The sequence below is a fragment of the Apteryx mantelli genome, chromosome 1, assembly GCF_036417845.1.
Source record: "Apteryx mantelli isolate bAptMan1 chromosome 1, bAptMan1.hap1, whole genome shotgun sequence".
NCBI lineage: Eukaryota > Metazoa > Chordata > Aves > Apterygiformes > Apterygidae > Apteryx > Apteryx mantelli.
The window spans coordinates 34,135,508-34,161,681 of NC_089978.1; the positions used below are offsets into that span (position 1 = coordinate 34,135,508).

Consider the following 26,174-nt stretch of genomic DNA (forward strand, 5'->3'; position numbering starts at 1 on the left):
GTTCACTCCTTGTCTTTTGTCATTCACTATCTGCGTGAAATGCTGAAATGAAGACAGAGATTTGGAGCCAGCATGTATGTTGGCATTTCAGATTAACTTTTTCTTCATCAAGGCAGTAGCAGTCACTTTGCTACAAAAATAAAGCTCCTTTTTTCAAGCTCAAAGTGCCTATCTTCCTGTACATTGAGTCCTTATAGCACCAAGCCCATCTGCTTGAAAACACTTGATGGATTGTAGCAGGATTACAGTGAACATGCAGGACTTTGGAGCAGGAGATGGCTTCCCTCCTACAGCTGATGAACACAGAACCACCTAACACTGAGCCTGACTCATTCAACCTGCTTCGCCTTTCAGCCAAACACACATGCTGGTTGATGGGGGATGAAAAACAGCAATATGGGTACAGGGACCAGTGGTAATCCAAGAGAGAGCAAAGATGAGGTGCCTCTTGGGTATCAAGTCTCCAGTTCTTGGCAGATGGTCAGTCTCAGGGCTTAGTGGCTGAGTCACAAATCACTAGCTTCCTGATTTAAAGGGACAGACTTTTTTTTTTTTTTTAGTTATTTAAAGTTTACCCCTGGGGGTTTCTTCACACTGTTAAGGAGTGAAAAGACAGTCTGTAGCAGAGCCCCAGTAAAACTAGAAAGAAGCCTGTAACATGCTAGAGACTTTATGTGAGCATCAGCTGCCAATTCTAGGATTTACATGGAGGAGACCACCACCCACAAGGGACTGCACCACTACAGCACTTCTCTCCATGGGATCAGCCAGCAGCCGGCCATGCTACACTCCTCAGTCTCCCACCAAGGCGCTGCTCCCAGAGCCAAAAACAATATAATCTGGAGCCGACGGTTAGAAAGAGCACTCCGCTCACCTCACAGCAGCCCAAACCACCCCCTCTCTGCTATGTCACGTTATTTACTGGGCTCCTTTGCAATTGCGTATTGTCAGGCCCGGACCTGTTTAATATTACCACGTCATTTCTTTTTCCCTTTGAATATTTTCTTCTTTCAGCTGCGTTCTCACTTGCAATTTAACAGCTTAGTCTCAATTTGTTACTTCCTGATGAAGTTTTAAACCTCGCTAAGTCGCTTAATTGGCTATTACCTTGGTTTCTGTCATAGAATTTCAATTTTCTACTCAAAGGGGTAATGCCAAAAGACTAATTTAAATGGATCTGGGATCCTGCAGTCTTAGTTGCTATCAAATCATTTGAAGGAATCAAGACCTCTAACCTATGCTGCCGGCACTACTGTTGCACAAAAAAGTGCAAAGGCCTCAGCAACTGCTCTGGCATTCACTTAATTTACTGAGAGATAGTCCAGTGGGTGCAATCTCTCAGGATATTCCAAGCATCTGGACAGCAATGATGGCACATTGCTGCCCCACAACAGTAAGGAAGAAGCCAAACCCACAAGAAAGCAGGGTCTTTCCTTGCAGTAGTTCATCCAAGTGCCAACGTCAAAGCCAGAGGAAGCTTCCTACTGAGGGTACAAGGAACAAATTACAAGCCCCCAAATGATGTGTACAAGACCAAGGGCAAGAAGAAGAACATCTGGTAATGAGAAAGTATGGGTAGGTGAGCCTGTGAGTAACCAGGCAACCAGAAAAGCTATCATGTAAAATAAGGCCTGAATAATACTAGGGTTTTCTGCCATCAACTCCCGAGTTTACTCTTAGCAACGGCCAGCTAGTTAAAATATGGTCTTGTATTACAATTGTGGTTTATTCCCCTTAATAAAATTGCAGCAAAGAGACCATTTAGTCACACAAGATCATTTTTTCAGTAAAGAAAGTACAAATTTCCTTTTATTATAACCATAAAGAGGGATTACTTTAACAATTAGCTGTATGTTCAGCAGTCAGGAATATATCTGTGCCACATAAAGTCAATTCTCTTACTGCTAAAGAAAGAACATTTTTTCTTAACAAAGCACTGTGTGCTTACAGGATGTTTATTGTCTTCTATTACAGTTATCTTGACAGAGAAGCCTCAGGATACAGAATAAAGCTCTACTCTTGGACCAAAATAGGAGGCAACATTTTTATTTAAAAAAATTAAAAACAGCAAGTTTCTAGTCAGATAATATAAAGCATCTTAAATTAATCTTTTGAAAGTATTTACACTATTTGTAAACGTAAATATCTGAAACTGTACATGTTTAAACAAATGTTCATTTAGCAAACAGGCTGTATAAATTGACTGTTCTTCTAATCTTTCAACCAGCTGTCCTAGAGCTGTCTGACTGCTCTAGAGGTGAAAAGATTTCACACAGAAGAGAGACTACTATAATGGTTTACCCTTCACATCTTTTCTGTACAATGTACTAAATCAGTCATAACTCTGTACAGCGATCATGCAATCCTTCTGTAAAACTTTTTAAAAACCTCAAATATACATATATTACAAGGCATTGGACATTATTTTACAGCCTATATTTCTACACAAGTATAAAGAAAGGGTAAGTTTTCTTCCTCGTTAGTTCCTTTAGTTAATTTTAAGGAGTTATGGAAGGTCCTATAAGTACCATTTATGTACCTCAGCACCATTGCTGCAACACTTCTCATGGTAGCTTTAAATCCTAATATTTTAGTCTCCAGCCATCTGATTTATAACAGCAAAATTGTCATATCAAAACACCACTGATGTGCACGGAAATATCAACATAATTCAAGCTACAGAACAGATTTTATAAATAAATTTAAAAAATCTGCCATGTAAATCACCATATTTTTCTTTTGCAGTGCTGCACAAGACAGACTTATACACTGAGATACCCTAGAGCTGCTTTTAATGTTTCATTCTATTAATGGAAAAGCATTTAGCATTCAACTTTCTGAAACAGTGTACCAATTAATGCATATTGAACACGGTGCATTGTTTACCAGTTACTGAGTAGTTCTCTTATCCCCTTACTTACCATGGTGATTTGATGGTGCTTTCACATTCATTTCTAACACCCCCTCACCTGTATTAACCTTTATTCCAGCACACAAGTTCCAGTCCCAGCCCTGCTCCACCGTGAGGACAGCAGCCCACTTTAAACAATGCAACACACCATTTGATCTTGGGTAAGGCAAAGAAAACAACTCTAACCTGAAACTAGCATGCCTGAGAACCTCAATGTTAAGTCTTGCCTTTACTGTAAAGCATCTGAAAACACAGTTCCCTCAGAAACAACAGAAATTATATTGCACAGCTTTCCGTTGCAAATCTCATGCATCTGAGATTCTTTACAAAGAATAGGTTAGAGCATGAACCTACAGGTCAGACCTTACGAGCTCCCAGTCACGAGAGTATAAAAAGAATTAACACATCAGGTGATTCTGTGAAATGAGGTGTTTCAAGAAGTTCAAGGAAAATAAAGTCTTCCCAACTAACCAGCTCCAAATTATGTTCAAGCACATGGTGGATAACCGGGATTCTCAGAGGGGTTAAAAAAATTGGAGCATGCCTACTAAAATCAAGTTGACATATCCAATGTGTTTATCTCCAAGCCCTGCAAATACCTACTCCTTTCTCCATTTGATTTCCTGCACTTTATTTACAGTGTGTCTTTGAAAAATGCTGCTTTTCACTGCATACATCAGCTTATTAAAGGAAAACAAGAAAGGATTTTTTTTAAACAAACAAGAAAACAGAATTCCAACCTTGAAGATTTTTGTGACTGGAAAAGGCAGTAATTGATCTTGCACAAGAATGACCAGCAAAGGGTTTTTTGCATTGTTATTTCCCTCTCCTCAAGCCATTAAATAACAAGACCTTCAAGGAATCTATAGAACTGATTTTCCCCCCACACACTAAATCAGAGTTAAGCAGCCTGAAGAGTTTTAATGCAGACTGGGCTGCACAGTGGGATCCTTTGTTTACTCCAAACAAACACCTTCACATCCCCTTCACTGCTGGGCATTCAGCTGAAATTTCCTTCAAGCAGCCTCACTGTTGGGCTACTTGGACATCGACAAAAGTAAGTTCACCTGAAAGACAAAGTGAAAGCCCACATTAGACAGAACAGCTAAGTTCAAGATCTGATGTCTGATATTTTAACCTTTAAAAAGAAATCCTAAGAAGTGCCTAAGGATTTACAGAAACTAGGAGAACCATTAGAAGTCAACTGGCCAAGATTTCCAGTCATCTCCCTACTCATGGGCTTCCTAACATGCAACTGTTGACCATGCTGACTAGTTCTTTCAGCAGTCACAACCTATTGTGTTAAAGCTTCTAAAAGACTGCATGCATTCTCAATGGATTCAAGGAAAAAATAATGCACTGGCAAAAAATGACAGTAACCATTTTCGTTGCTATTTAAAGCGCATTCAAAATCCTTTACAATACTTGTTTCCCTACAAATTACAATATGGTTTTCTACGCACTTCAGTTTGTAGGAAAAGTGACTCTAAGGATCAACAGATAAACAGTGTTAGAGGAAGCCAACTCCTCTATGACAATCCCACCTCTTTCCAGTGTATCACTCCTGCTCTGTGCTCCACAATAGTTACCACACTTCTCTATTGTTACATTCACTGCAGACAAATTCCTATTAACACTAAGTTTATCTGTTTAAATATTGGCGAATTGGGATAGTCAAGACTCTATCCACATTCTCTGGACCACTAAGGTCAAATCTACTTGGTTTCTGTCAGAGTATCCTAATACAGAGAATACTTAACACCAATCATCTCTGGGACTAAAGACCTTATTCACAGAGTTAAGTTTCCATAAATATCTGTACATTTTCTCAATGCAATTTACTTCAAATGGACCCTTATAATTCATTCCCACCGCTTCCTAAATGTAATTCCTTTGTATGCGCAGAGGCGTGTGGTTTTTTTTAAAGCATATTTACTACCTCTGATTCCTCCCCAAAAGATAAGGCCCCAAAATGGATGAAGTCTTCCAGCTGACTCTTTGCCAAGACATTGTACAGCCCAATCCCCCGCAACAGCAATCACCACCTTCAACTTAAAAATTGTCTTAACATATTCATTCAAAAAGAGAAAAAAAACAACCAAGAACTTTTAACTGAGAGTTCAGATTAACCCCGGATGATCAAATCCAGGGCTTTCAGGGGATAAAAAAGGAAAAGGATTCTGAACAACAAAAATATTAAAGTGAAAAGTTAATGACTTGTTGCTTTTTTAAAAAAAAGCCAGCCATGTGAAAGAGCGACGGATAAAACAAGGAGCTTCAATACATACCTGTTCCATTGAAGGACATGCTATGATCTGGAGATCTTCATTACTAAATTCTTCCTTTAACAAAGCATGGAGTTTCTGGAACATTTGCTGAATGTTATTCTTTTAAAAAGGGAAAGAATATAAAGAATCAATACTGAAATAACACAAAACTTATCTCAAACATAAGCTAGAATAAGCATGATGTACACAGAATAGCTACTGAAGTGACCAGGCCAGGAGATGTGGCAGAGCTTTAAGAGGTTTTCCTCTAAAACAAGCCCCAGAAGAGCAGCAAAGAACCCCAGCTGGCTGCGAAAAAAACCCTTCACCTAAGATGTGCTGAACTGAAACACTAAGTCCTACAGATTTAAAGGTTAAAGAACTCAAACTTGGTTCTTCTTGTGGGTTCACAAATGGGGTCCCTGCTGAATCTGCATCACCCTCCCTGTCACCAGTGCTTCTACCCATGAATAGCTGACCAAGTTTACAACAAGTAGGAGATGTACAGAATGAACATAACATGTCCTAGGTAGGCTGAATACACGGAAGAGCAGGACAGCATTTTTTTTTAATCTAAAAACATACCATTAGGGTTTTTTTTTTTGTCATATGCCTTTTCAACAGGCCCTTCACATCAGGGGCACCACGCTGACTGCAATGTTCTATTCACTGCTGCGTGTGCATGGTATTTGTCACGTGTTTACTGGCTGCACTGCTAGCCTAGAATAACTCTATGTACATACGTATACACACACACAAAAATAGGCTGAATGATCCTACAAAATGTGTTTAAAATCTTTAACTAAATTAAGGTCCAACAGCTACAGAAAAACATGTTGATGTATATCTAATAATACTCACCCTAACTGGCTTAAACAAAATGAATTCCGTATCTTTATTGGACAAGTATAATGACATGCTTCGTAACGTTGACGGCAGCTTTGTTTTTATTGTCTTGTAAGTGGAAGAGACCAGATCATTGACCTTTGCTGAAAGTAAAAGTAAACATGATTAACAGACTAAAATGCCCTTCTGCCAGTTGAAATCCACATTCCAGAAGATCATCTCCACTTTACTGGGGCTGATCATAACCACAATGCGGAGTGAAAAGGAAAGAGGAGGTGACTGGGCTGTACAGTGTCATCTCATCACATGACCACAACATGCCAGACAAGGCTCTTTTCTCAGGATCTGCTCAAGACATGACCCCTCTTTCCCTGTAGTAAATCCATCCAACCCATTTCTGCCAGCTCCCCACATCCTCCAGAAGTTCCTGAAGTTGCAGCCTTCCAACAGCAACAAAGGTCTACTTAGGCTTCCTTCTAGAAAACTTCCTTACCTGGAAAAGTGACTGCTGGGGAATAAATAGTGCTAGTAAAGAGAACAGCATATCACAACTTCTCCTTACTGTCCATATGCCATGTCTGCAAGAAGAAATGCTGCATAGCCATCTGGATTATGAATCAACCAGACAGGAATCCTGTCTCAGACAAGACTGTGTTTCTTTACTGCTAAATATTTTAATGGTTTTACAAAATCTTTGCTCCAGGGGCAGGGGAAATATATATTTCATTGCTTTAAATTCCCAAAGTTAACATATTATGTTTTCTTCCTAAATTTCTACAGTATCTAAATTTTCTTCCACCTACTCCTGCTTCCCAGACAAATGACCCCAGGAAACAGCACAAGCTCTGCTTACATCTGCCTCTACACACATAATTATCTCCAAACAAATGTTAAAAATACTCCTGAACAAGCAGGAAATAAGGAAGAGCTCAAGTTAGCCCTTGAGATTGACTGAACTGTGGAGCAGCACTGAATTATGAATGAATATGGCTGGCTTTGCATTTTAAGAACATGATGCAACAGAAGGTTCCAATGTATGAATTGGAATAATAAGATATGTCAGTGCCATGCGTAAGCACAACTTTGTAACATGAACAGTAAAACCACCCAGGAACATCTTAATTAGGCCACACTACCAAATCTCCTTATGAAACATTTGCAATTGAGTTCTTAGGAAGAGGGAAACAAAGCTGGATTCCATTTTCAGATAGTCACAGAAAAACTGAAGAGGAAATAGTTACCAAATGTATGGATAATAAGAGCTTCAATATTGACTCACTTTTTCCTATAAAAGCAAAAGTTTTATCTTAATGTAAGCAAATAATTTCTTAAGCACATTCTGTATTCAGTTGTGAAAATGCTGTTTTCATGCAAGAACAGTCACAGCCTGAGAAATGCTGAAGTCATTCATCATCTGCACCAATTAAGTGCATACTCTGAAGTTTGCCAGGATTCGATTTAGAAGAATCTTAAGACATTTAAACTAGAATATAGGTCAAAACGTAAGCCAAGATTTTCAAGAAAAAGGTAGAGAGTTCTTAGGTACTCAGAATTTTCCAAATCAATCATATTCTCAAAATCCACATTAAAATGCCCAACTTTTCAGATTACTATTTTTTAGAAGTCATGCACTGAAGCATGCATAGAGACAAATGACATTCTGAAATACTCTAGCTCCATATAATGCAGCTTATATTGCTCTACTAAAAATGATGAGTGGAAGGGGTCTTTTTTTTTTCACTTGAGGAGAAATTTTCAGAAGAAGTCTCAAAAAAGTAAATGAGTGTGGCTTTACTAACATACAAGCATCTCGGAGGTAACATGAAGAGCACAAAACAAAGCAAATACCTGGTTGTGCCCAAGGTTGCTGGGAAAGGCTGTACTTGGGACCTCCTTGCGTGGCCATTGTTTTTAAAGCAGCCACCTAAAACAATCACAATCAACAAAATGGTATTTATTTCTTTTGGTTGAAATCACAACAAAATGACCCAGTAACAATTGCACAAGTCTCTCAGACACTGCAGTTACCTTACTGAATCTTCCCCCCTCTCTCTTTTTTATGGTTTGGCTTAACAACAAAGAGGGGAAGAAGCTTGACAGAAATGCAATTCAAGCACAACCATGATCACTTCTGCAAAGTAAATTCCAATGGGATCAAATTTACAAAGATACATAGGCATGTGGAGAAACCTCAGCAGGGATTTATACTTAGGAAGGTCAGGCAAACTCCCCAAAGTCCCAATGAATAAAATCAGGATCATCTGGACAACTCTATCAGTTTCACCAGTTACCCATCTATATTTTAGGCATCTTAATGGCCCTTCACCCCAGTACTACAGGCATCAGTAAGTTTAACAATGCAATCTTCTGAATTCTCAAAAGTCAGCAACTGGCATGTTTCTGGTATCCATGCAACACTGTAGCCCCAACTGCTGAGATGTCATGCTATAAAACCACTTATACTCAGCACACAAGGATCCACAACACACTTCTTATTTTCCAGGATAGATCCTGCTGTGTGATTTTCTCCAGATGTCTATGAATCCTAAGTTCTAGAGCAGGTTCTAGGAAGAACTATATTGTAACACAATGCCTTTTTGTTCCTGACTCCTACAATATCTGATCTTTCCACCCAAGTCTTGTCAGGAACTTTTGTTACAAACTGGACTTAGGAGGAAAGTCCTGCTCAGACAACATCTCGCTGGTCTGAAACTTACTGAAAATTGACAACCTTTAACAAATGTAACAGCCATATTCTCAGACCTCCCTTAAAAGCTACATGACCTGAGACTGTTTTTGAAGGCTTATAAATTCAGCAAGAATTGGATAGTAGGCCTCCTGCAAACAGAAAAGCTTCTGTCAAATTTCACAGACCTGTTTCAACTCAATGAAACAGGAAAAACTTCTTGATGAAAAAGCATCAAGAGTTGCTTTTAAAAACAAACTAAGGTTCATTCCTTTAATCCTTAGTCTCAAAAATGCCTGGACAATTCTCGTTGAAACTTAAAAGGAAACATGATCTTAAAATGGGAAATGCGATCATCTTCAGCTAACCAGACAGTACTAGCAGACTCTCTTATATTTGATTTAAAAAACAATTCCTTGACCTACCAGTTTTTCAGTTAAATTAATAAACATACAACACCTTTGTACCTTTGTCATGAACTCCTCCAGCTGCTCTATAAACTGTTTGGTCTGCTGCTGAATAAACTGCTCACAAGCTGATTTCAGATGACGATCTACATCTTTTTTAGAGTCGATATAATGTTCTCTGATTTCTGGAGTACCCTTGAACAGAAGACAACAATTCTCTCCTTTTTATTTGCCAGACATCACCACCCTTTAAATGACTAAGTTTTTCTTATGCAGTTAACGACTCTGTATTACCTCCAGTAAGAACTGTATCAAGGCGTTGTTGCTGTTTAGCCTAAAAAATCTTGAAACTGTCTTTGGGTTCAGGATTTTAAATGCTGCATCTGTGAAACAAAGTCACTCACATTGTAAGTAGATGGGATTCAGCTACAGGAATCTAAAACACTAATCACTCATTTACTCATTAAAATGGCATAGCATGATTACCTCTAAAAACATTAGGGATCCCACTACTGCTAGGTGTACATGCACGGGCATGCACAAGTGCACACGCACAGAAATGCACAGACACACACACACAGTTTGATCCACTACTTCTCAGTTGAACATTGTTCTGGGTACAGTAAACCCAGTTCCAGTGGTTGCACAGTCTAAACAGATAAATACATTACCTAAAGTAACAACTGACTGCTACTAGTTGTAATGCAGGAAATACTGCGAGCTCGCTTCCATTTGTAACTCTATCTACAAGTGAAAAAGATTTCACGCAAGTAGCAGACTAAGCAGTTAAAGAAAGACAAGCAGAATTTGGCCCATGCTGCCTTGGAATACCAAGTATGGTTGCACAAAATAACTCAGAACTGGCACCGTCTTCCTGTGTAGTTAATTTCTGTAGTTAGGACTATACAACAAAACATCATTTATAGTCTCTGCAGAAGTCGCAAAAAGGAAAAGCAGTTACGTCTGCAGGTAGCACAAGATATTGAAATTATTCCTACAGTGTCGGATGTCAACCTTAAATCTAGTCAAACTGGGGGGGAAAAATATCAATACATATCAATACAGTTTCAGTAGTGCCTGTGGCCCCAATATCATTCATTTATCATCCTATATCTCAAACTGTTTTTTTAATTTTAGAAGTAGTTCTCTGCCCCTGTTTCTGTGTAAAACAATGGGAGGGAAAACATGCACAACTTAAAGGAGTGCTGTCAAAGGCATTAAACAAAGAGCAAACAGCAGGCACACAGGCTTGGCACTAAACTAAGAGTCTGCGGTCCTATGTAGTTAAAGGCGACAGCAGAGGAAGATTCATTTCCTTCTCTGAATTATTTCCTAGAAACTTCACTGATTCCCAAAGAGCCTAAGTTCTTAATTAGATGCCTAAGAGCTAATCAGTGTGAAAACCTCTCCCCACTGTGTCTTTCAGTTATAACAACCTTAGCATTATACTATTAAAAAAAAAGTGTTGAAGCTTGACTTTTACATTAAGGAATGTCCCTTTATCTATGAATCCCAAGTTATACCTACGTGCAGAAAGCTTGGCTAGAAGTCAGTAAAACTCCTATCAGCCACGTTATTTTTGCTTCCACAATTCAACACAAATATAAAGTCTCTAAAGCCCTACTGGCTTATGCTATACTGCATTAAGAATTAAGCACAACTTACATCTTTTCAACCCCCACACATAGCACAAAGTGTTTTTCATTACTTACCACCATCAGCTGCAAAGCACTGGCTGGCACAAAAATTTATTCAATTAAATAGAGAACAAACTTGTATGTCAGCCAGGATAAGACACCAAAAGGATGTATTTACCCTCTAACCTCTAGTCAACTAGAAACTACTCAACAGGTAGGAGGTTTCATTGATGTTCAAATGCAACAGGTGAAATGGTTAGTGTAAGAATTTCTCACTTCAAAGTTAAAACAGCAGCATATTAGATAGCAGGAAAGAAAAGTTACTTCTTCAGCTTTTTCTTCTGGAATGGAAGTAAAACCTGACAAGCTTCTGATTACTTTTCCCTTTATATTTATAAATTTGAAAATTCTACGACCCTTCACTTTTCCATTGAGAATTTTTTTCCATGCATTTCACAAAGCAAGCATAGTACAGTTTTAAAAGCCAGGGCCATTGCTCTCAATTTTCCCTTCCTACAAGAGGCATGCTTACTTCATAAAACTATTCAACAATACTGCTTATTACATTTGCAACAAAAGAAACCATTTCCTAAACCAAACCTCACAGAAAATCTTAATTTATTCTAGGCAAGTCAACTATGAATTTTTAAATTAACCAGCTAAACAGCAGTAACAAAAGTTATTCTTGTAAAAGGTCAGTAAAGGGGAGAGACATCTCTGTGAAACGGAAATGTAAAGATTACTTAGCTGTTCTTAAAAAGACTGCAAACACAAGTTATATCAGCAGCAAAAAGCACAGTCAAATGCATTTCATACAAAAAGTGAAGAAGTTGTTAGACATCTTGAATTGCCCTTAGAGGTGCCTTTTTTTTTGCTTCAGAAAAAATAAGAACAAAGCAAGAGATTAGAGCAAGCACACAGGTCATTGCAGGTGAACATAAAATAAACCCAGAACTACTGCTAGCACATTAAGGGAGGACAATCCCATCCCATTCTGTAGCCAGCAACTGTTTAGTACCTCTAGTTTTCTTAAGGTCCAGGGAAATTTCCTTAATGGTGAATTCAGTGTGGAAAGGAGCAATTTGTTCACGAAGAATCAAAAGGTGTTTTATTAAGAAAAGCTGTCCATCAACCTGGGTCTACAGCACAAGAAAAAGAACATGCATCATATGTTTAAAAAAACAAATAAACAAAAAAAACCCCAATAAATGAACAGCACAGTTTCAATACCTCCACTTTTATCAGTTACTTATTATAACAAAATTAATTCTAATAGTCTTACAAGTTTTTCCCATTAGTCTGTAGCACCATTAACTACACTCTGGGACCAAGAAGCCCCACTTTGGTACTATTCCTAATACATTGTTCTACTGAAGCAGACTTTATTCATGCTCCTTAGAAGAGCTGGATTATACAGCTGTATTACCAAGTCCACGTTATGTACAGGTTTGAGAGATTATTTGAGATACAACCTAATTCTTCATAACTTAGTTGCTTTATATAATTCATATTTCATGTAATTCATAACTTACAATTGAAAAACATCAGGGCTAGATGATTAGAAAAAATCAGGACAGATAATCAAGGTTATTGCAGAAACATTAACTGTGCTATTGTGCATTCTTCTCGTATCATTAAATGTAAAGCTTAGTTAATTTCTAAACAGTATAGCAAAGACACAAAGAATAAAACAAGGCCAAGTTTTCACCACTGAGACAATCGGTTTTGCACTGCTTTTTATTTTAGCTATGTGGTTTATACTGCATGCAGCTTTTAATCTTTAAAGTTCATGGCTCACTGAGGTAATTGGAGGAGGATTCGAGAATACTTATTTGCTTTGCAAGCTGGAAGAGAACTTTTCTTGACATAATATTGTTAAAACAGTAAAGAAATTATTTATTAAAACTGTAAATTTAAAACTAAGAGTGTTACTAAAAATAAGTGGTGGAAGGGTTTTGAGTGTTCTTTTGTTTGTTTTTAATTCGTATATGCATGATTTCACCTGATAATATCAAATTAACATGCACCAAGAGCACAGGGATACAGATCCCAGTCCTGGGCCAACCTGTCTAGAGCTCACTGCAGGATCAGTTTCAGTCTCTACAGTCAAGACTAACCTGATGTTTAGTGCTGGAATGGATAATTAACTGTAGAGCTCTGTATTATATATGAACTGGTTAACTGCTCAAGTTCAAAGGAAACGTTTGGATTTTTTTTTAAAGATATGTTTACAAGATTATATTTTTAAAAGGACACTGTCCGAAGAAATACACACTTCAAAACAATTCTTCACTTCTAATAGCAACTGTAACTTCTTTCCATTACTAAGTATTTACTCTTTATAAAAAATCACCAAGTTTAGCCTACTAAGACTGTTTCTTTTTTTTTTTTTTTGGTATCAATTTCACTTCTTGGCTGTTAGGAATTAGCAAATTGGTACAGTATTTTTATTAAAGAAACTGCAACAGGGAAAAAAAGGTTTCATCTAATTAAAGTTACATTTAAGGCATAAATACCTTCATGAAACTGCTTCAAACCTGAGGAACAGATCATAGGAAACCTTTTGATTATAGACAGATCTGATCAATGAATACTTATCAAATCTCCCCAAGGAAGTTAATACTTCGAAAAATATTTGAAAACTAAAAAAAACAGAGAAAGGCAATGACAACAAAGAAATATAAGGAGCAGAAATTTCTATCAGAATTTTTCTTTAGGGGTCACTTGACTGAATTCTTGTCCGTTACAGCAGCCTGTAACCATAATATGCAATTCTGCTTTTCAGATGGGCTTATATATGAACTTTTATCTTTGTTTTATAATATCTTACCGTAACTAAAAGCTAGCAATTCCTTCAGATCTCTCGGGACAGAGTAACATACTTTAACAGAGATTTCAATAGAATTCCAAAAAACTACTGAATTGCTTTTGGTATACATGAGGAAAAAAAAATCATATCCAAAGCACACATTCTGACCTTATTTTTGCCGATAGAATCTGCAGCTCCCAGCAGCGAGTGAATGCAGGCAGATAAAGCCTCTTGTGATAATCCCTGAAACACTGCCCTCTGCAGGGATGAAAACAGACAAAAAAAGTGTTCACAAAGCTTGAGTAGAATTCAGAGTTGTGGCTTGTGAAGTATATGCTTACGGGAACACAAAACTACAGGCTAATTTGCTAAGAGCACGTTGTCTAAATGTAGTAAAACAGGATGGAGCCTTCAAATATAAAAGCCTGCTACTGCACCTAGTTAGACTGGTATACACTTAAGCAAGCCCTATCCAGCCTCCGGCTGGTGCACCCAGCTAGCGACAGGGTCAGTGACACCCAACGCTACCTGCACAAGTAACGCTCACTGGGAAACCTTAGATGCTTCATGTGTCAGAGGAGCAGCGGGTGCAATTTAAACCTGCAATAAACGTGAGATCATTTGAGTGAGCTTAACCCCAAGAAAAGTCAAATTACCTCACATTTGTCACAGGTTAGTAAACAAACATGACAGCCGCCATGGCCCAAGTGACACAGAGTAACTCACTAAGCTGCAGCAACTAGATCATACTGAGCTGTACAGTTCAGAGCTGGCCTCCTTCTCCCAGCAGTCCAAGGTAGCAGCCCTGACTGTCCCAAGAGTTGTCAGTACTTCATTCATTTCCTCTCCTCTCTAGAGGAAGCCAGCAAGCCATACTAATTCTACTAAAATACCTCAGGGCAAAGCAAGAAAGAAAAAAAAACCCACAAAACCAGACTGTGTAGACACACCGCAAATGAGCTATGCAAACAACTGAAAAATAACCTCTCCTCCAAAGGTCCGGTCAGGAACATCACAGCAAATATTCATCTACCTTAACAAGGCTCACATATTAAGTAATAAGGTATTACTATTTTCTAGTTTATTTTTAAGCAAGTAACATCCTGGCAGCAGTTCACGTAACACCTCTCAACAATATGTTGAAATGCATTAACATGTATTTAATAAGACAGAACACATAGAAAAGCAAAAAACATTTGCAGCAAGTTTGTCAGAGGCTTACTCGCCTTTTATGTTGGTAGGTGACAAACAAAATCAGCTTTTAAAGGGAAAGTCTCAAAATACTGATGAAGCAAATACTGCATTTGTTTTTGTTAGATGTGCAGATTCCTACTGCCTTAAACACTGGATAATGTAAACAGTTGTTTAGTATCTATACATCAGTTTCCTAAATTTTTAAAGATGTAATGATGTGCCACAAAAAATTGAAGACATTTAGAAAACGCAGAAATAGAATCATCATTTTTAATACCAGAAACATCACCTTGTGTGACGTCCTGCAAAGACATAGCAAGAAACACACTCCCCGAGTGGTTTCAGCAACAAGTTCACTCTAACTGACTTAGAACTTTCTGCTTTCACCTGTCTCATTCTCTCCTCAACTCCAGTGTGATGAGCATCTTAAGCATCAGAAATTGAAATATCTCTATAATAGCAAATGCTATAGATATACAAACCAATGCCTTTTTTCTAATTCTACAGATACAAAATTGTCTTGGAAATGATGACCTACATTTGTCAGTTTACTTGGTTTACATAAAGATACCGCAAAAAGATTAACAAGAAATAGCAGGGGCCAGTGATTATCCATTCCTAATTTAGATTAAAATATTTAGAGCTGGTGCTACATGCTTCATGATTTCACCTGAAACAGTAGATAAAGAAATATTTGCGTACGTCTATGCATCTGTACAGTTTGGAGAGGCACACTAGAGTCCTTCTGACAGTAGGATACCACATTCCATGCAGATCCGCTGGTGAAATCGTCGTCTGGTGCCTGGGATTAAGAGATTCTGCTGAACCTATTTAAAAGTAAAATACACACATGAAAAACTTATCTATCTGTCCTTTCGACTGAAGGAGACTGCAATATGGACTGCACTTTATATTGATCCCTATAGTAACATAACATATTTTATTACACCGAAATTGCTTAGTTTTTTTCCTTCTCAGCAGGTCAGAACTAGGTTCTGTGAAAGACATGAATTCGCTTTCAGGGATGGTTCAGCCTTACCCTTTTCTAATGAATGAGTTTTACAGGCGTGTCTCCAATGACCCCCTCACTTAGCTCAGCAGCTGAAAATGGTCAGACAAAGTTACTGACAAAAGGTGTATAGGAGAAAGGGGACTTCCCAGGGAACTCTGGGAGATGCTCAGAAAAAAGAAAAACAATCCTTCCAACAATTTTACTTTGTCACGCTTTTCCTTCTGCTGTGGATGATCTTACAATGACTGCAGAAGTGCAGGGTTTAGACATCATGTTATTAAAGGCAAAAATGATTCTGTCATGGGGTTTTCTGTAAACATTAAAAAAAGCCCACCTCCTGGACAACCTTTGTAATATCTCTGTATGCGCAAAATGAATTTTCCCAGAAGATGACAGATAGAAGTCTTGTATTATTCTCATTTTCCCCTTAGATGTTGGGAAATGGCTGAGCCAATAGCATGAAAGCCTTGATTCCTATTCGCAACATTCAAAAAAGTTAAAAGTTTCACCTGCTGATGTAATAAGCCCTTGTGAGTTGTTTATGTGGTCAATGTGCGGAATTGTCTAAAAATAATCCAGTAATATCCTTCCCCCTTTTGCAATAAAAAAGTTATTGTCACAGGTCTGTCAGACCTTGGGTGTTCTGTCTGAGGTTCCTAAGCTACCTGCTAGTCACTTCAGCTCCTTCTGCAGGCACTGAAAAGGGAGAGGCACACCTCTGAGGGGCGACTAATCCCCATCATCTCGGAGATCTTAGAATGGGATGAAGGACATCATATAGGTTCCTCCCTTCTCCTGAAGGCTGGTGGGGTCTGCGTGACTTGCTACTTGCCTCAGGCTGGGCATGCGGCATATGAACCCTGCTCTTCACAGGGTTTGTGGACTCTTAACTCAAAATAGCCAGCAAGATCTGTGCACACCTTGCAAGCCAAAAGCAAGAAACTGCCAGGTAATCAAAAGAAATACGAGAACCAGCTGAAAAAGAACTAAGAAAAATGCTGCTGGGAAACACCACCATTCTGACAAATGATAAAATAAAAGGAGAAATTCTTCACAGATCTTAGACATATATTTAAAGGGTTGTAACACTCAAATGACTGACATTAAACGAACCAAATTCCATGGAATTTGCTCCCAGTTCACTGTAATTTACAGACACAGGGGTCACAGATATTTAAAAAGTCAAGGACTGTATCATGAATTACTGCAATAGCTAAAACTATTAGCTGGTTTTAGTAAGTATAAACATATTCAAAGGAAAAAGTCACTTCTCCAGTTAAAGGCACACACAAAACCACTCCTGAATACCTGAAGTATTCATTTAACAAATGAATTTTGCTTGACAAACCAAAACCAACCTTCTCATCTTAGCACAGTTAACAAACAGGAACATCCTTAAGTACACATCTTGGTGGCAGGGGCATTTTGCAGTAGGTAATATAGAAGCTCACTTTTATACAAAGTATAATAGATGCTGTCAACTACAGAAGCAGTTGCTGCAAAGAATGGATTACACTGCAGCACAAGAAAATGTCACAGCCACCAAAAACATAAAATTAATTTTCTCCTCATTCCAAAAAGTTAACAACCCCTAGACAAAGTTTACCTCTCAAAATCTGAAGTTCTCTGGGAAATTAACTCTTTAAGATACATGCAAGTTTCTCACTGATGGTTCAAGTTAATGCTCACTCACCATAAGCTTTATGCATCAATTTGGCAGTGTGATATGCAAATATATTTCAAGACATACCAGATTTAACTAAGCTGCAGGACTCTGGATCTTCTAGCCGGACATCTGAAAACGAAGCTTCAGATGGCAGCTTCTTCTGTTCATCTTTTAAGCTCTGTGCAATTTGCTGCAAAGAAAAATACCGTGTAATTTTTTTTTTTTTTAAGAACCATTATATTTCTCTATTTATAATAGAGAAAGAAGTAATAAATTGTAAAAGAAGTCTGCTACATTCAGATCACCAGTATTTTAGAGAAATGAAAACACAGCAAAGACAGCTTCTACAACAGTAGCAGAAACATGTTAACATCAATTTAAGACTCAGAAGCATTATACAGATCTGTGTAAAGTGCAGTTCTTTCCATTTTGCCCATTTTTACTGATCCATAAAGATTAACCAGTCAAGCACCTAGAAACAGAAGTTCAAACCAGGGGAACCCAATTCAACGCTTAATTGGATTTCATACAGATAATCTCCATGATGGCTTTATTCCTATAAACGTTATGTGCAGATAGCCCTGAAGTGCTCTCTAGTTTACTCCCTGCAGTTCAACAAAAAGCTTTCCTAACATTACTCAACATTTTTATACTTCAACCTTTTTCACCAATTGGCCTGCTTCAAAGCAGCTACAGACAGCAAGAATGAGGAAAGAACTGCATTAATATTTGAGCAGAACAGCATAAGAAATAGCTCTGCCCTGTGCTTTTAACATTTTAATAATTTAGTTATCCAGACAAAAGGTCTCCCTAAATACGAAAGTTTCAATGTTTAAAAGCAATCAAGCAGCAAAATGAATCCCAAACCAGGTGAAAAACAGAGTCTTACGAAGACATACAAAGAACACCATATTTCTCTCTCTAGAATGAACTGTAAAACTCATTTTCTTCTTCTCCCTAACTGAATGGTCATAGAACCCTAATCAGAAAATAAGGCCTGGTGTAGACTAGGATGCTGCACTGCTTGCCTAGTTATGCACAAGTATAACTAACATTATAAAATTCTCACAATCTTTTTTTTCTCCAGTTATACTGATGCAAGTTTAGGGGAAAACAAAACAAAACAAAAAAACACTGCAGTCCTAACAGTTTTAATAGTATAACTTTTGATCACCATCCATCACGAAGAGAGGGATCACATTTAGCTGTATTTTGCATGGTGGACTTTTCAATTACTTGTTTTGGCTTTTTCTTTAAGAACTTTTATTAGTCATTAAACTTTCAGAATAAAATGCACGGATTCCATAAAACTCACCAGCTTAGGGATTATGTGCTTTCCTAAAAACCTATGAATCTCATTTATAATCACCAAAAGATAAATTTTAACATAACAGTTTTAAATGTATATAAAGACAAGTTTATAGCAATGTGAACTCAACACTGAGAAAGTTCTCACAATGCCTGTCAGGTTAGAAGCGAGAATTGCAAACAATAAGGTACAGTTATACAATGTTAACTTCTTCCAGACCACGGGCAATAAATATAAAACAAGCTTTACAGGAAAGAAAAGCTCTGATTCTGAAGTCAAGTAACAGCTTCTCTGCTGACTGGTCAGCTGCAAATAAATCCTACAATTTTCTGAGCACTAAGAGCAGAACAGAGGAACAAAGTCCCAGTCTTACTAGTCCATGCCAGAATTGCCATTCTTAGTCAACTCAATCCTTCAATAGATCAGGTCTCTTTTTATGAAATGAATGGCAACTGCTGTTTTGGAGGATTTTTAGTATGCCTAATCCCTTCCATGTAATACTAGCTTTCAGCTGCATATCAAATGCAGTTTGCTTTAGTCAAAAACTAATTTAAGGACCTTCATTGACCACTTATTTTATTCTGTGAGTAGTTTCATTCTCAAATCTTTTATCACTTTAGTATTCACCATTTAAAATAAATAGAATTAGTACGATTCTTTTCAATAGGAACATCGACTCAGAGGGCTTAGAATGACTACTAAAATGGCTAATAATAAGAGCTTGAAAAAGGTTACTGGAAACCATTGCTGACCTGTTAAGTTATCTAAAGGTACAACCAAACCTCTCCCCAAGTCCATCTGTGCATAGTGTGCACACATGCATACCAAACACTAGCTGACCAGTAATTCTGAAAACACACCTGTAGCTAACTGTGCGTGTCTAAGCTTCTCTCTTAAAAAAAATAAAAACCAAAAAACCATATATCTAGTAATAGCTGCTACTCATGAAAGTAAATAAAAAATTACTATTGTGAAAGGAAAATTTACAAGCTTCTAGTTTAGATAATATTGTTAACTGTGAGAACTACAGCCAGTTTTGCTGAGCTGGATGTAAAGTGTTCTTTGACACTGAGTTTGGGGTCATAATTTAAAATCAGCAGATGCCACTTTGATGGTGCCAGTAATACTACCCACAGGTAAGAACTGAAAAAAAACATCTGCAATGCACTATACTACACAACTGTATATACTGTCTATTAAAAAAAAAAAAAAATCAAGGACAACATATAAACTGATACCTCCATCATTTCCAACTTGTCAGGATATGCAAGATCCCCTGGAGCAGGCTTGTAACCTATGATATCAGTCTGAATATAAATGTGTGTCCTGTAGACAAGACGCTCTTGTACATCCTCTAACATCTGCTTGACACCAGCAGCAAATGCACCCAGTTGCTCAGCTGAAAAAAGACACAAATTTGTTAATTTCATTACAAAAACAATTTTATGAATGCAAAGGTTTAAGTATCTCACATAGAACTGTCACAAAAGTGATCTGCTGCAGAAGTCAGAACATTTTTGAAACAGCAGCATGCAAATAAATTTGTGACATATCAGGAATTACAGAACTTCATTTTGGAGTCACTTCAACTCTCTAAATTTTCATCAGACTGGGGAAATTCAATCTCAAACTGAAAACCTCAGCCACCATGTTAAGTTTTCAGATTATTTGAAAGAGTTATCAGAACTAGAAGCATAAGAGCAGCATTTCTGCCTGGATACCAAACCTATGTGCTTCTTTGGTTTTATCATACCCAGTGTCTGCAGGGTGCCTGTCAAGAATTGACAAGCAAACTCATCTACCTATCCCAGTAGAACAGATGACCCAGAGCAGCTCAAGTCCAGCTTTAGAACTATTGTATCCACCTAAATTTTAGTAGTAGAAAGTCTCTCCTTAAGATTAGCCTAAAGACTATGCTACAACTTTTTCCTCATTCCCAATAGTGTTACAATTGTACTTGCAGGAAAATGAACAATTTATGATACCTGCACAGTTTCCGAGATGAGTTTCTCTGCCAGTTGGGAGATGAGTTTTATATACCAGCTACCAAGTGTGACTTCTATTCATTGCTTGTTCAAAGTTAGGACTGTGAAATGATTCCATTATACATTGGTAATACCAAGAAAATGAGTTACCAGACTTTTAATGATGGTCAGCCCACTTCTATGAGACCATGAACTTGGAACACTTTCAAAACTCTGAAGTTTCTATCAATTACATAACCCCTCTGCTAACATCACAATCTTTAGCATGGGAACCGCTATGTCAAGGAAAGAGAGAAAGAGGGAAAAAAAGAAAAAGAAAAGACACACCACCAAATAGGTTTGAATTCCTTTTGTTTCATCATCATGTATACAGAAGGCTCTACATGGATGGGTCAACTATAGCAATTTATTTACTTGAAAAGATCCATTTAAATCAACCCTGATACATGTATACACACTGGCTGGAAGGCTGCTTGCATTAGTACAGTTTATAGGTAATAGGACTCTACAACACCAGTGTATTACTTTAAATAAAGATAAAACAAAGACCTTGAAAATACAGATCTTTCTATTATAAATAGAGAAACAATTTATTTAAAATAACCTTATCTCATCATTGAGATATTTAAGGCCCATTAGAAAACAAAACAAAAAATCCAGGGAGTTTGCCTCTGCAATTCAATAACACTTTTTATCATCAATTAGGAAGACAGCTAAAAACAATCAGATTCCGCCTATGAGTTACCATTGTTCTGTACATGATCTTCAAGCATCTCATTTTTGAGAATCCCACAGAGTTCAGACAGAGTCTCTAAATGAATAACATGGATGATCATTGGCCTCAGAACATCATATAATGAAAGACACAACTTCTCCAAGAGTTCACTGTGAAGAAAAAATAAAACATAGCATTATAAGCCACACTTTCAGGATCTCAAAATACCAAACTAAAATTGTATCACAAACAGGTTCCTTTATGGCAAAGGTTTTTAAAGTGAGGGCAAGAAAGCAATGCAACAGAGTATCATAGAAGTCCTTGAAAACAGCTGCTTAATGAACAACCCCCTGAGCTCCTGACAGGTCTTTTAAGAGATACAGAATACCAATCACTTAAAATTGGGGTAGAGTTTTGAATTCATCAACAAAAAGAACGCTTGACCTATCACAAGGGGAAGATGTTGCAAATTGATTTACCTGGCTTCTGCATAAAGAAATGTGCCTGCTGAGCTCAGAACCATATCCCCACTCCCCCCTTGAGAAAAGTCTCATCCAATTTCAAGTATTCAATAGTTTATGAGAACCAGGAACAGAAGCTTGGTAACCTCTACTGAAGTATTCTCAGCACCTACGGTAGCTATTCTCAACATTGTGAGACACACCTTCCAACCTAACTGAAGTTATCAAACCAGTACAAAATGCAACACCACCAAAAATTCCCACTTCTGTTTATTTGTTAAATAATCATTTCTTGTTTTAAATGATGCGTTAACTAAGGACATGTAATATTCACTGTAGGCTATATTTGCCACTCCCAGTGCTCCCTTTACTAATCATGTATTAGCTGATAATGCTGTTGACATTATCTGAAAATTTAAATCATCTCCCAGTTTAAACAAGGAAGTATCAAACAGTAAGGATATTTAAGTATTTACAGTTTGGAACAGCTAGTTTACTACAGTATAAAAAAATCCTTAAACTTCCTTGTTTTGTTCTTTATGTTCTGAAAAGGACACTCAGTTCCTTTCAGAACATGAACAAAAAATGTTAGTAGGAAAAACATTTTGAATCCGTCTCGTATGGCATTCCATAGCTTTAGGAGCAACTTGGTAAGACAGTAACTCTCCTCAAGTTAAAAGCACAAACCAAGAAGAAAGTTTCAACAGCCTAATTAAACACAACACTATCTCAGATCTCTACTCTTGTCCAGATTTTTGGTAAGCTCTTAGACCTGTACACAGACACCTAACTAATATTTCTTCAGATCATCTCAGCATTTTACAAAAAAGAGGCTATTTATTATGCACCTAAGAAAAGCCTAATACAGTATCTACTTTTCAAAACATTCCTTTCAAAATAAAATTCAGATGCAAGCAAAAAAGGGAAGTAGGTTGTTATGACAAGGGATATCAACTTTCCATCAAGATTCACAAATTACCAAAGTTGTTATTATTCTTGGTTTGAAGTGCAATAGTGATGAAATTTCTGTTTGAACAATATTTTACACCAATTTCAATTAAGGACACTTACTTCAGGAGTTGAACTAAGTTAGCTAAATTGGGTTCTTAAGCCAATTCAGTTAGGTCACCTCTAAACCCGAGTATGTCCAGCATAAGACCTCAATTTTTCAGAAAAGAGTTCCGCTTAAACTGAGCAGGAAAAAAGAAAAAGCAGCATCACAACCACAGCAACTCATACTCCCAAGAAAGAAGGGACAGACTGAGGGTAGAATTACTTTATCTACTTGAGACATACTTACAAAAGTAATCACTTAGCAGATCCTAAAGACACTGCAAATATAGTATAGTTCTGTTCTTCTGAGCATCCTAAGCTTAGCTCCTCCACGACTGTTTTAATATCCTCCCTTTTCTCAGGCTCCTGCTTAGAGGAGTATTCCTCCAGACTCCACTGAATGTCTTGGGCTTGAAGTCTTTTGTGGGTTTTGGATATCATTTAGATCTCTGGCAGTATGACTCATTTTTAGTGAGCCTCTATGCATTTCTGTTTTTGTTTTAGTTTTAGATGACAGGGAGGGTAGCAGGTAGGTTTTTTTCCAGGTTACACTTACTCAGCTCAAACTCCACTGACTTGATACTAAGATAATGCAACACTCAAAACAATTGTCTCAGTTATATTAACAGGAATATGCTTTATTTATGAACTTCATAGCAAGGGAACATGACCTGCCCAAATTTTAAAATTAAATGTCATTAAAACATACCAGCAAATTGGAGAAGGGGAACAACCTACTCAATTGTTCACCTTTCAAAGCTCTGTTGTAAAAAAGCTTATCATACTTTTAGGATGCAATTTCTATGCAAAGACAAACACCCTGTCTCTCTTCCAGATCTAGGTGAAGCAGATTCAGATCTCATCATTCCCAGATATCTGCTATCCTGCCTTCAGTTCAGGTCATAGACAGGAAAATGCAAATATTCCTTGTCTACAAAGTCAGCTCGTTAACCCTAAATCCCTGATGAAAATGGCTGAAGTTTATCAACTTAATTTTACACTGAAGTAGATGAAAAGCACTTCTGCAATTCACTGTGCAAACCTTAGGCATGGAGGCAATATGAAAACAGCTGAGAGCTGTAGCACTGTAAACTTCTACAGCTATTTCTGTGCGTCTATCTCTTTCAAATCATTTACTCAGATAACTTATGGATAATTTATCAACTTTGCTTGAAGAAAAAGAACCCCAAGAACATCAAAATCTGAAGCATAAAGTAATTTAAGTTTTTTTTTCCTTGCTGGTTCTTACCAAACAACTTCAACACAACTGTATTTGCCATATAATGCTGACTGCTATTATCACAGCACAGTAAATACTAAACGCAGTAAAAGAAAAACCAGTATGTACCACCTACTCCAGCTTTGGTGTTGGTTTTGTGAAGAACTCATTGTAAAGCTGGTGTTCATCTTGGCATACATGGACCATAAAGGCACAACCACTTCGTACCTGTATTCAGAGAAATACATATACTTGATTATTAAACTATTTTCCTTGCACCAATACTGAAGGAAGCATTACAGACACTATTACTACAGCTAGGATTAAACTGAAGTTTTGTGGAATTCAGAATTACTCAGATCAAGTATCAAACTAAGGACTTAGAAGATTTTATTAGCCAAAAAAAGCTCATTGTGCAGCTGCTGTTCCTTTTTGTTTCTCGTAAAATTTAACACAGTTTACGTTTTTGCAAACACCCCTTTGTGAGGTTTGTTTCAGAGCAGATACAGAAGAATCTTCCACAAAAAGAATCTTTCACAAATAGAATATGGAATCTTCCACAAAACACACAACACTACCTGAAAATATTAACAAAAAATTCACATGATTTAAAATCGTAAACAAAACTGACAATTCTACATGTAAGCAGTTGAATTAAACAAATGAATTCTGCTGAGAGAGAAGAAAAAAAAAAGAAAATATAACAACACACCCAAAACACACCACTATTTTTCCTACCAGAGCACAATGATCTCTGTTGTTCTGACTGGTTAATTCCGTAACAGTGCTAGCGATACTTGGACCAAGCAAAAGCTCCCTCTGGTCGAGGTAACACTGATGGATTTCATTGAGAAGTTGTTGATACCTGGCCAAACAAACCAGAAATTAAAACAGTAACTGCATACTGAGGCTTATTTCCTGTTAAGCACAACATTCATTATAATATCCTCTTTCAAGTCTACAATTATGTAACTTGAAAATTTTAAGGTTTTTAGATTTTCAAATTTTAAAACTTTCTTTTAAATGAAGTATATGTTAAACACAGCGTTTTAACAAAATATAAAGACTTTCAAAAGTTAAAATATTTGAAAATAAATTATGTAGACATACTCACTCTGGCATTTTCTCAGATCTTTGCTCTATTTGCTCAATAAGAGTCTAGTCAATAAAGAGAAAAAAAAGAATCATCAGTAATCAAATTTCTCTGATCATTGGAAAGTAGTTTGGAAAATTCTTTTTTCATGGACAGCTAATACACAATCGTTGCATTCACCAGTAATGAATTTAAAACCCATTTTCATGGCTTCCCCATTAGCAATTAGTTACCAGTCTACTTACTCTGACTTTGGGAGCAGCTGCTCTGAATTTTACATAAAACAGTGTGAAGGCATTGTCAGTATTTGGCACAGCTGAAGGATCCTAAAAGAAGAGATGAGTAATTCATTAAAAAAGGAAAATGCTGTATTTGGCTTCTAGTAACAACTGGCTGAGATAATTAGGCTCTAAAACAGGAAATGGGTTCTTCACATTTATATTGTCAGCTGAATAACTCTTCACTGCTTTCCACCCAGAAAGACATGCTTGTTTCAGAACTCTGATAAAGCCAGATGGAAGAACAAAACCCATAACAAAACCAAAGACTCAACCAAAGGTCTCAACAGCAGAAGTAACACTTTCAGTAATTACTGCATTCTCCATTAGAGATAATGATTTTCCCTGGACCTGCTACACTTCCACAGATTAAACTGCAACAATCAGTAGAACTGAAATAGGACAGAAATCTCTCTTTTATGCATCAGTCTTGGAGCTGAGAAGTAAGTTTCAACTGGAATGCCAGGTTTTGAGGCAGCAGCCCCTGCAGCTCCTCAGCTTAGCTAGGTGGACCACTAAGACTTGAATGTATTCTAGCACTAACAAAGCAGAGCAAGCAGAGACCCAAGACAGCTGCCAGGCTTTCTTCCCCTTATGCCTACTAACCTACAGAGAAACAACAGCAC

General features: G+C 37.3%; 1 protein-coding gene across 1 annotated transcript in view; it reads right to left on the bottom strand.

Annotated features, from left to right (window-relative positions):
• Positions 1 to 2,030: 2,030 nt before the first annotated feature.
• The window catches only part of COG3 (component of oligomeric golgi complex 3), a 33,642-nt gene continuing 9,498 nt past the window's right edge, over positions 2,031 to 26,174 (bottom strand). The window contains exons 8-23 of the mRNA XM_067292309.1: positions 25,516 to 25,596; positions 25,292 to 25,335; positions 24,916 to 25,042; positions 24,314 to 24,405; positions 21,475 to 21,614; positions 19,983 to 20,143; positions 17,520 to 17,625; positions 15,460 to 15,584; positions 13,732 to 13,821; positions 11,773 to 11,893; positions 9,412 to 9,500; positions 9,178 to 9,312; positions 7,873 to 7,948; positions 6,040 to 6,167; positions 5,200 to 5,298; positions 2,031 to 3,978 (exon numbers count right to left, since the gene is read on the bottom strand). Of these exons, the coding sequence (XP_067148410.1) occupies positions 3,949 to 3,978; positions 5,200 to 5,298; positions 6,040 to 6,167; positions 7,873 to 7,948; positions 9,178 to 9,312; positions 9,412 to 9,500; positions 11,773 to 11,893; positions 13,732 to 13,821; positions 15,460 to 15,584; positions 17,520 to 17,625; positions 19,983 to 20,143; positions 21,475 to 21,614; positions 24,314 to 24,405; positions 24,916 to 25,042; positions 25,292 to 25,335; positions 25,516 to 25,596 (1,644 nt within the window). The 3' untranslated portion in view covers positions 2,031 to 3,948. The remainder of the gene's footprint in view (positions 3,979 to 5,199; positions 5,299 to 6,039; positions 6,168 to 7,872; positions 7,949 to 9,177; positions 9,313 to 9,411; positions 9,501 to 11,772; positions 11,894 to 13,731; positions 13,822 to 15,459; positions 15,585 to 17,519; positions 17,626 to 19,982; positions 20,144 to 21,474; positions 21,615 to 24,313; positions 24,406 to 24,915; positions 25,043 to 25,291; positions 25,336 to 25,515; positions 25,597 to 26,174) is intronic.